The sequence below is a fragment of the Cydia fagiglandana genome, chromosome 12, assembly GCF_963556715.1.
Source record: "Cydia fagiglandana chromosome 12, ilCydFagi1.1, whole genome shotgun sequence".
NCBI classification, from domain to species: Eukaryota; Metazoa; Arthropoda; class Insecta; order Lepidoptera; family Tortricidae; genus Cydia; species Cydia fagiglandana.
In genome coordinates, this window is record NC_085943.1 from 5,339,096 (window position 1) to 5,349,854 (window position 10,759).

The window sequence follows — 10,759 nt, forward strand, 5'->3', positions numbered from 1 at the left end:
CAAAGCAACCTTTTTTTTTTTTTAAATTAATGCAGTTACCATTGCGGGTTTATTATTTATTTAATAAAATGTATGGTACAAACTTACAGCCGTATTCATAAACAGTTAGAGCATTGATCATCAGTTGCTGATAACCGGATGTCACAAAACGTGATTCATAAACACTTTTTAGCGCTAAACAGTTGATCATCTCTTTATTAAATCCTCGGAAAGTTACGGAGCCGAGGACCCTTCTTTATCTGTTTATTATCTGCTATTTTACAAGATGGCGGTCACGAAACAGCTGATTTTGGCAAGAGTGACAAGAGCAAGAGCAAATAGTACGTTTTGGTTAAAATCCCAAATGTGAATGGAAAACAACTTTAATATGTGCAATTACGTATTACATACCTGGATATAGTGCGAAAATGGCGCGAAACCTAAATATCCCGCTTTTTATAAGTTGTTTATGTGATTTTGTGTATGGTGATTTTCGTTTAACCAAAATATCGAAGAAGGCAACAGAATTCTATGATCGCGTAGTCGGAAAAATGCATCATAAACGGAGCGAGTTCCTCCCTCACAGCTATTAGGCGTTTGGAGAAATAGGTAAACCGCCAGATTCACTTAAATCTATGCGGGCCAGCTTCATTGCTCGCCATACAATCGCATTTTCGAAACCAAGTTTGGCTTGGCAAGTAATATAAGAGCGTTCCATGTTCCTAATTAAAAATATTTGGAGGAGTCGCCATCGTCGGACACGGCGAGGACTTACTTATATTTGTGCGTAAACCCTTTAGTTATTCGTTATTACCACTTGCCAGAAACGTTGTTTTTAATTTAAGATCAGGGTGTTCGCATTTCGCAAACTTAAATTTAATTGCATTTCTTGCGCACATTATACCTACCTATATAATATTATAGACCCTGTAAGAGTACATCAATCTCGTTCATAGTTTGCAATTGAATAACTAACCATTATGCCTAATGAGATTATAATATTTACCATAAGTTAACTTGTTTTATAGACATATTTAACCGACTGTGTTTAATAAAAAATATCACAGGTAAGTAGGCACTACTTAAAAGTATCAACTTATTTACAGGTAAAAGAAGTGTGCACTCTTGTCAGTCTGGTAAAGTGATGAAAAATCTGAAAAAGTCACGGGTATATGCAGTCATTGCATAGGCAGTTTGCTCAATATTGGCTTTGAGCATAACAATTTGGCCTCCAGGTAAAAATATTGCAAGCTGAACTTTATAGAATGAAAGTTTCAACTAATTATTCAGTATGGTCATCCAGGTTGGATTCTATACCTACCTGTTCTTGACGCTAAGGTTTCCAGTGCTCCCAAAAATGCACTGTCGGCTATTTGTAACTCCGCTAGTTGCCTGTAGGCTGCAGTGCTCAATATCAGATGGGCAGCACTAAACTTGTCCTTGTCATTGTCTGGTATTCAAAAATACCTTTTAATTTTATTCTACATAAGAACCATTAATTACCAATATTATTTTTGAACTTCTTTGAACTAGGTACATAGCATGAACTTACCTATGAATATCTACTTTACTTTATATAAATTGTACACTTTCATCAGAACAATATTGCAAACACATGAATATCATAAATATGTGCAAAATAGGGTCCTACTTTCCTTTTTAGAACTCTCAAAATGATTTGCTATTATGGTATTTATATGAAAATTTATTTTCTAATAATAATCTGGTGCTTTATTTTATACATGGTATGGTGTGACATAATTTATTTTAAGTACAGGAAACATCCCTATTAGACTGCTAGATACATTTAAGATTTTATTGCATTGTAATTAGAAAAATGGAATTTTGAGTATTTCAATATGGGTACAGTCGCCTGCAATAATATGTTACTCTTCGAAGGCTGCAAAAATGTGCAATGCTCTTATGGGCCTTTGTTGTGTAACATATTATTGCAGGTGACTGTACATCATTAATAAAAATTGTACAAACCTTAACAAGTCAAAAAATATATTTAATTAGTAAAATAAAACACCAATTAAATTAGAACAATTTTATTACTTCAACCTAAATCAAGCTAGGTTTTCATTTTGATGTTTTTTTTCTTTTAGGTTTCTTGCTGATTTCCTGCTGGGACTTGCAGTGTACGGAGTCAGTTACACTTCTCTGACCAATATTCACAGCTGTTCACAGGCCACAGCTTTTCTTCCAAAGCCTGGAGTTATTCAACAATAACAGTGGCTAATGATGGTACTTTCAGGATCTGAAAAGATGCAATAATTTGAATAAAAGTATTTTTGTATTCAACAATTTTCTTTAATTTTTAGCTTATGATATAATGGATGTACTTAAGTTAGGGTCACATGATTCAATATAGTTATGGTAACTAAGTATCATTTTAAGCTATAGACAGAGATCAATATGACTTCATTTATTATTCATTACCTATTAGGTACTATAATATGATATCATTGTACATTGACCTTGCAAACTCTCTGGAATAGATGTCCAAACTGTCTGATGAGATATAGATTAGCCAACTTAATTATAACCAACTGTACGCAGAAAACATCTTATTTTTAATCAGCAGGTACACAGTATCTATACACACACCTGTACACTGGTATTTAAATACTGCCTAATTTGTGAACCATCCTTCCTCGTAGTAAGTAGGTTGGCTAGGTGATCGAGTATAATAACCATCGCATTGTTCCATGCATAAAATAAATACCATTACAAAATTATTACTAATGACACGATGACAAGAAGTAAACTCGCGACACAACGGCTTGTTACAATAAAACATCACTTGTACATATAATTATCATTTGGTTCCATTGTATGGTTAAGAAATATAATACCTATAATAGGTAGGTACCTATGCATAATTTTAAACAAATACACCAAGCTCCACAAAGCACGGATAAATTTACCAAATTTATAAGTGTTATAACCTCTAAATAATGTCAAAGCCGTCAATGCAAGTGTCAATCTTAACATGTTCAGATACTACATTTTATGTTACGTACCTATGTCTATAATATATTATAAATAGATGGTCATGCCCAAAATTTGAACTGTACCTAGAGTTATCATCAAAATCGCTGCAGACTTTTCTTTGTCTAACTCTAAACACTGCAGGTATGTAAGGTAAACAAGAAAGTATAGGACATTGTTCATACCTGATTTAGTGAGTCTGAATGGACTTCGTTTTGTTGACCCGTTGTGAATTTCTGCCGCAACCAGAATAAATTAGTGTGAACTCATGAACCATTATTCAATGGTTCTTCTTGCGGAGGCGAGTGGGGTCTGGTACGGTATCTGGCTTCGACTTCTTCTCTTCGCTAATTATGCACTTCTCGGTTAGTTTGAAAGAACCCCACTTCTTTCGACTCCATTCCACATAATATTGAAACTAAAAGCAATAAGATATAGGTATATCAACATTGCAGTGAACTCATATTATTACTTGTTGCTGTATAAGATACTTGTCTGTAAACGTAGTTACTCACCAAGTTTTATAAAATTTCCGGCCATGCAGCAATCTTTAATTATTTTTGTGGCACAGAAGCTATTTTAATAAGAGATAATTCCGAAAATTAGTCAAAATAGTAAATCAACTTCTTCATGATATTACGATTGGCCGCTAGTGCTGCTGTCAAACTTTTTTTTTAATTTAATGTTCAGCCATATTTTAGTCTATGATGCGCCAAGATGCCAACATAACGCGTCTAATCTGCTTATTAGTTAAGAAGCCCCTAATAAACGTTTATAAATCATGGTTCTTATCAACGGCTTATTAAGCCTAAACAGCGGATTAGCTAATAAGCTGATCATTCCTCATTTAAGGATTTTTTATGAATACGGCTGTTAATACTTAAGTACCTTAAAAAACCTACCTTCTAAGCCTAGGGCCCTCGGCACCTGCCCATCGCGCAATTCGCGCAGGCAGCATGGCGCGCTGTATAGCGATGGCAAATTGGCAATCCTTTGCGCGAGAAAGCTGCCCGCGCGAGAGTCAGTGTTGCCAACTTGGCATAATTGATGCCAGATCTGGCATATTTTCACTTGCTTTGGCACCAAAATTTTCCATTTAGCATCTGGCATATTTTTTAGCATAATTTAGTCTAAGCCAAGTTTGCACCAACTTGGCAGCAACAATATGCGCCATCGCCTTATGTGGTTCATATTTTCATATGAATTTTGACTTTTTTGGACGGATGGACGTCGACGGACGTCGACGGACTATTTAAAGTTGGTCAAGCAGATCTTGTCAGTAGAAAAAGGCGGAAAAATTTATGTGTTTTAAGTATCTAATTTCAAGTTGACATTTTAGAATTTTTTTAGCATATTTCAAAAAACTTTGGCATAATTTTGGCATAATCTAGACATTAGTCTAGCATTTTTTCAAAATCCGAGTTGGCAACACTGGCGAGAGTCCCCTGTTGCCTCCCTTAACCGGGGTTGGTATGTGGGACTCACTCCTCCCGTAACTTCCTCTACTATACTCGTAGTTCATTTTTTTAGCATTAGATAAAGACTACGCGATCTTGACGTGTATTTTAATTCAAAAACGCTTTTTTTTAATCAGTAAAAAGAATGTAGGTAAATAATCACATCACATCACATTTACTATACATACGTTATATTTATCAAAAAATCAATGTAAGTAATAGAGATTGAATATTTTTGATTCAGTTAAAACAAACTTCATCTTTATCGAATCAAACATACCACCAATATGCAAGATATATCTGACCTGCAAATCATGTATTTACCTAAGTATTAATTGAATATGATAAGATAAAGATAAACCCAAAGGTTTTTTTAATCACTTTAATCAATACCCAAAAATTTGGTAAATAGAAGTATAGAACTCATCTAGTCACTTAATTGTTTAGGTAAATAATAAAATAATTTATTGTTTTTTTTATATCGCTAATAGGGTGAATGGGAACTTGAAATAAATTATGTAGGTAATACATATTACAACATATAATTAAATTTATAAATTTAAAAAAGCTTTATTCGCATATTATAAATGTACAAAAATGTATTTACCACGTCGAACATGTACAATTCCGCTATATGTGTATATTTTTATTTTCAAAAATAAATTGGCATTTTCAGTCTTATTAATTTCCTTCCTTCTCTTATCTACCTACTTTACCCGGTATCTCAAATCTCTTAAATCTTGCACCATAAAGTCGTCTTTGTACTTTTCAATTTTCGAAAGCCACTCCTCACACGTGACTAGGTATTTGCAATGTCCTCCGTATTCCGCTGGCAGGTACTGAGGATGAATATGTTTGTGGAGAGACTCTAAATTTGAATGGAAGTGTATTCTCTCCCAACCCGCCCGTGGTATGAACTGTTTGAACATCGGAAGTATGGAGTTGAACAACCAGTTGTAGTTGATAATGTGCAGGCCTTGGAGCAAGAGCGGGAACGCTACCTGTAAAGTTATGAGGTCCTGGTAAGTTCGGTGTTGCAAGTTAACCCTTTAGTGTCGGCCGCATTCCCCTGAATTCCCCGCCAATGACGTCGGGTGTATATTCCCGTTGCGCAGTAGTCAAATATTCAAGCTCAAAAACCAATGTAAAGGGAGCTTAATATTCTCAGTAATCATTTGTGATACGAAAAATTGGGCGTTTGAGTCGCTCACGCTTTATAGGCGGTTGACATGACTCATCGGTTCATTCAATAATATCCTACTCTTTCTTGTATACTGCAATAGAAAGAGATATCGCTAATACATTGTAAGTGAGTAGTAGTGTGTAGTGGACGGCTCAAAGCAAAACAAAGATGCTTCTGTTGTGTTATGATTGCCTGGTAGTATGCAGGCCTGGTTTAACCGTTAGTCTCGGTGGGAATACCGGTTACTTTTTTGTTTGCACACAAATAAAACGGTACTCAGTTGTTGTTCAGCTTTGCAACAATGAAATCAAATAATTACCAGACATCGTAAATATAGCATTTTTGGCACAGCGGTATGGTGTTAACGGAATTGATATAGATAATTTCAACTGAAATGGTAACGTTAACGCAAATTTTAATCATTAAGATTGAAATTGTTTATACCAATTCCGTTAACACAACTCCGCTGCACCGAAAATGCTATAAAACTTACGATGTCTGCAAATTACATAGAAATAGCGAGTTGGCACTTAATTTGCAATGATTTAATAAATTATTTCCTCATATTTCAAAGCCCGGGGTACGAAAATTTACGGGGAATTTACGTTAAACGTTATGATTTTGCCACTTTGGCAGCTCTATATGAAAAACTGTTCAACGCCGCGCCGGGTGATTCTGAACCGAGTTATTAAGGATTAAAAAACCACCAGAAAATAAATGCTAAGCTAGCCTAGTTCATACTTACTCCCAATAAGCTGGCGAACTGACCCGCTGTCTTCAAATTCAAATATCTCATATGTCTAAGACCGAGTCCCTTAAGGTCTATAACAACGGTGACCCCCAGAATTTGCAGTCTTGGCTGCATAGCGCATATTTCATCCAACAGCAGCGCACAGCGAATTAGGTCCTCTGCCGGGGTATTGTCCATGTCCCACTTGCCTTGAGAATATAAGGAGAAACGGGCAATCAATAATACAAAGGGGCTTATTATGTGTACTTCCGTATAACCAGTTTTAAAAGAAGACGATCTTGTCGTGTAATTGTGTCGATTTTGCATTATCTTATGGAGAAATGTCTTTTTATTGGTTGTGCAAAAAGAGGGAGTAAATTGACCACAACAATTGCGAGTGATTTACAATTTCTTTGTATTATTATTTGCTTTTTAATCAGAACTTTAAAGCTCTATTTTATCTAGGCAGACAGTTGAGACATTCTTGTTTGGAAAAGTTTCCGGTGTGTCACTGGCTCACGGGTAAATTTAAATGATAAAAACGTGAAGATTTGGAAAGGACCAATTAGGATATCTTTTGAATGATGTAAATGAATTAAAATGTAAAAAGTTTTTACGATTTATTACATGAAATAATTGTTTGAAAAATCCAAAAAAGAGGACCAAAAAAGATGAAAACTAGGAATAAAAAGTTGTTTGTACATTTTTTTTAAATCGCTGCACGCTGTACAATAATTTATGTGTAACCGGAGAATAGGCACGGGCGGCGAAAGACCGGTTATTGTGGCACTCTTTGAGGGGGGCCTATGTCCAGCAGTGGACGTCCTCTGGCTGTTATGATGATGATGATGACGTATATCGGGGCGGCCTAGGTGCCTAAAAACAACACGCACTCTAACGCCTTGTCAATAGAAGCGTTTCCAGATATTTGTGAGCACCTTGGCCGCTCCGATATACTACTCGTATCTGATGGTGAATGTCGACTGTACATTGATGGGTGGCTTGTGGAAATATGAGCTGAAAAGTAATGTTTGTCAGGACACACTTATCCGACGTACGCAACGCATGCAATGCATTATGACATCTGAACCCTGAAATGTATAGGTATGCTTAGAAACATACTTGTCATACGCAATGCAACGCATGACCATCAGTATGTTTCTAAGCATACAACTTTCAGGGTTCAGATTTTCATAATGCATTGCATACGTTGCGTACGTGGGATAAGTATGTCCCTGCCTTTACCGAGCCTCATGATGGTAATCCTGCCATTGTCGGGGTTGTCGGGAAAGGTGCAGGAGAACACGTCTTTAACGCGTTGCAGGCCGAACGCGTCGCAGTCATACAACTCGGGGTTTTTTGAGCGGAAGTCTTCGTAGCGCACCATCTGAAATTATTAAACAGGTTCCTTTAATTTAATTTGAAATACATATGTACTTATAATATATACTCGTATAGACGTATACCTACTTAAGTCATCGGAAAGACTGACATGAATCTTGAAGACTACAAAAATGGTTCAAAATATTCGTTCCTGATGGTCGTCACGTTTTAGTAGTTGTACAGTTTTCCCATTTGAGACGAACTGAGATAACCCCCACAAAAATATGGGATATTTTTAATCAATTGCTCCAAATGCGGTTTAAGAATAAAATCTTCTCGCGGGCGCTCGGGCTGTGGAATGAGCTCCATGCCGAGGTAGGTATTCTCGAAGGGCTGCAGTTTGCAGTATGAGGTTCTTCAAAAAAGGATTGTAATGGTAGTCACCGTTGGTAAGCAGTCGCTTACCAGCAGGCCATATACTTGTTTGCCAACGACATGGTGGAAAAAATATTCGGTTATTTTTTTCTGGTTACGAAAAAGGCCCGAGAAAAGGGTTTGTACATACCGCAGCAGCAGCAACATTTGTATTACAGGTAACCACAACCACATAACATAAAACATGGTGTTGACCTCTAAATTGTCTCACACACGAACAAATTGTACCGATTTCTAATACAATTAGTCACGAGAGTCACGATCGCGACGACTCAATGAGACGTGGGTGGAAAGAGGAATTGCTGTTTTATATCTTGTGCAACAAAAGAAAACTCATCCCACATAATTTTTAAATTGTCGTAGATCGTAGACTGTTTACTATACTTACACATTATACACTTACAAAAAAAGTCAAATGACGTAACGTGACGAATCGGAACAGCAGCCAATCATGCTTCCACTGAGCATGTAATTTGGGGTATTTTATTGTAGTTTTAAAATGTTTATTGCTAATTGTTGTGTTGATATGTACATAGGTATGTACCTATGTCTTTTGTGTTTTTCATAAAAATAAGATAAAAAGCATAAAAAAAACCATTTTCTTACAATAATTTCAATTTTAGTACTCTCCTACATTCCGAATATTTCTTTCCTTACCAATCTATGTGCCAAGGCAGGAATAAATCTTCGGCACCTCAGAAATCTCAATAAATACGCGTCGTCCGTCCGCCGCGGCCGACATTCCCCCTTTTCTGCAACAAAACTTATAGAGCAAACACCTCTTACTAGACATGGAGCCCTGGTGTATCGCACTAGTCGGTACACTATTTCTACTAGTCCCTATTTCCCCACTAGTGTTGCCATATACAGGGTGCCAATTGAAAATTTTGTTTGAGCCACGTTTGGGCAAAGAGAATTAAGCGTAGTGGGCTACGAACAAATTTTGTTCATCAGCAAAACTTTTTTGAAAGGTTTACAAAAGGCACGTAAGGGGCTGTCCATAAATTACGTCATCGATTTTTGACGATTTTAGACCCCCCCCTATAATCATTCAAAAATCATGCTTCAAATGATCCCATTTCCTCCCACATCATGCTACCGTCATCCGATGTCCAGACCCCCCCCCCCTAATATGAAATGACGTAATTTATGAATAGCCCCTCTAAGGTAAAAAATTTAATATTTTCGCAATTTAGAAATTTTAAAATAGTTTTAGAACTATTTTAAAATTTCTAAATAGAAATTTTTAGAACTATTTTAAAATTTCTAAATAGAAATTTTTAGAACTATTTTAAAATTTCTAAATAGAAATTTTTAGAACTATTTTAAAATTTCTAAATTCGAAACTGCAATCTAGTTCTAGAATCTAGATTGATTCTTGAGGAAGGTTAAGGTGTATATTTTTTGTTAAGGTTTTGTGTAACCGTGCGAAGCCGGGAAGGGTCGTTAGTTAAAATGGAGAGATTGGAGAGTGGGCGCACCTTACGAATCTTGAGTGTTGCGAGGATTTCAAGGCACGAGGGTTAATCAATTTTTCACCCGAGTGAAACACAACATTTTTCACCACAAGGAAAAATTACGGATTATGGACTTGGCGCCATATGTAAATAGGTACTTCAACCGGCCAACCCCCTTAACCATTGCAAGAATCTCCCAATACCATTCAGATAGTTCCCTACCTTTAAGCAACCGCCTCAGCTCCTCAATAGCTGTGTCCCTGGTATCGGGATTCTCGTCGCAATTCCTTCTTGAAAATTCCTCGAACTCGGCATCCTCGTACCTACTCACGTCAGCTTGGAATGCTATATCAATGAAGGGCATTTTATGACTGAAAGACAAGGAATAAGTTTTAAAATATTCTTTTTTGGCAATAATTTCATTTTTGGTAGGATTCTAAAAACCTCAAACACAAGGTTGCGTTGTTTTATCACAGAGTTCCTATGGCCACCTCCTGTCTCCATCATCAAATCAGCTCGATGGTATTGCATTGTCACCAGACTTACATATGTAAGTAGTACGCAAATTTTTAGCTTCATTGGAAGACGGGAAGTGGGTCAAAAACTTGCAAGATTTTACCCGCACAAACATAGTAACATATGTTTGTTTAAATACATAATAAGCACGATTTGAAGTCTATCACTATAGGCCAATTCTACCTACTTAGGTACCTACATATACTGGGTCAAGCAAATCTTGGCAGTAGCAAACGGCGGCAAATTTGAAAAATCGCGGGTTAGCAACACTGTGTTCTAATAATTCGAAAATCGCGTGTCATCTGTGTTTTATCTGTGGAATGTGGATCGCGAATGACAGCCATCATCTTGTTTGTTTACAAATGGTTTACAATGTTTACTTCTGAATCGATTCTATTTCAAGAGATATTTCTGCTGTGTCACCATTAAATACCAATATATTAAATAAGACTGTGCTTAATTAAAGCTAAGGTGCCTACAATGCCTACAGTGCCAACTGAGAAATCTAATAAAATATGAAAATCCAGTATGACATCTACCTGCTGAAGCAATGATTTTATTCATACATTCTTGTTTAACGGCATAGTCCACTTACAATTTTATTTTGAGATTTTCAAATTAGTTAATCATTTTTATCAACATCACACACTGCTTTTAAATCGTCCGTCCATACGTATTAATAACA

The 10,759-nt window shown here is 36.3% G+C and overlaps 1 protein-coding gene and 2 long non-coding RNA genes across 3 annotated transcripts; 1 reads left to right on the forward strand and 2 right to left on the reverse strand.

Moving 5' to 3' along the window:
* Nucleotides 1-94: 94 nt before the first annotated feature.
* Nucleotides 95-2,286, forward strand: LOC134669214 (uncharacterized). Its single transcript, XR_010098876.1, has 3 exons — nt 95-588; nt 1,086-1,214; nt 2,088-2,286. It is a non-coding gene; the product is annotated as an uncharacterized LOC134669214 (long non-coding RNA).
* Nucleotides 1,970-3,840, reverse strand: LOC134669213 (uncharacterized). The gene is made up of 3 exons (XR_010098875.1): nt 3,489-3,840; nt 3,159-3,391; nt 1,970-2,239 (listed from the first exon to the last, which is right to left on the reverse strand). It is a non-coding gene; the product is annotated as an uncharacterized LOC134669213 (long non-coding RNA).
* Nucleotides 3,841-4,953: 1,113 nt separating this feature from the next.
* Nucleotides 4,954-9,939, reverse strand: LOC134669467 (alpha-tocopherol transfer protein-like). The gene is made up of 5 exons (XM_063527048.1): nt 9,781-9,939; nt 8,759-8,853; nt 7,589-7,730; nt 6,359-6,552; nt 4,954-5,431 (listed from the first exon to the last, which is right to left on the reverse strand). Exons 1-5 carry the CDS (start codon nt 9,920-9,922, stop codon nt 5,138-5,140), a joined length of 867 nt encoding a protein of 288 aa, XP_063383118.1. The 5' UTR covers nt 9,923-9,939; the 3' UTR covers nt 4,954-5,137.
* Between the last annotated feature and the right edge of the window lie 820 nt (nt 9,940-10,759).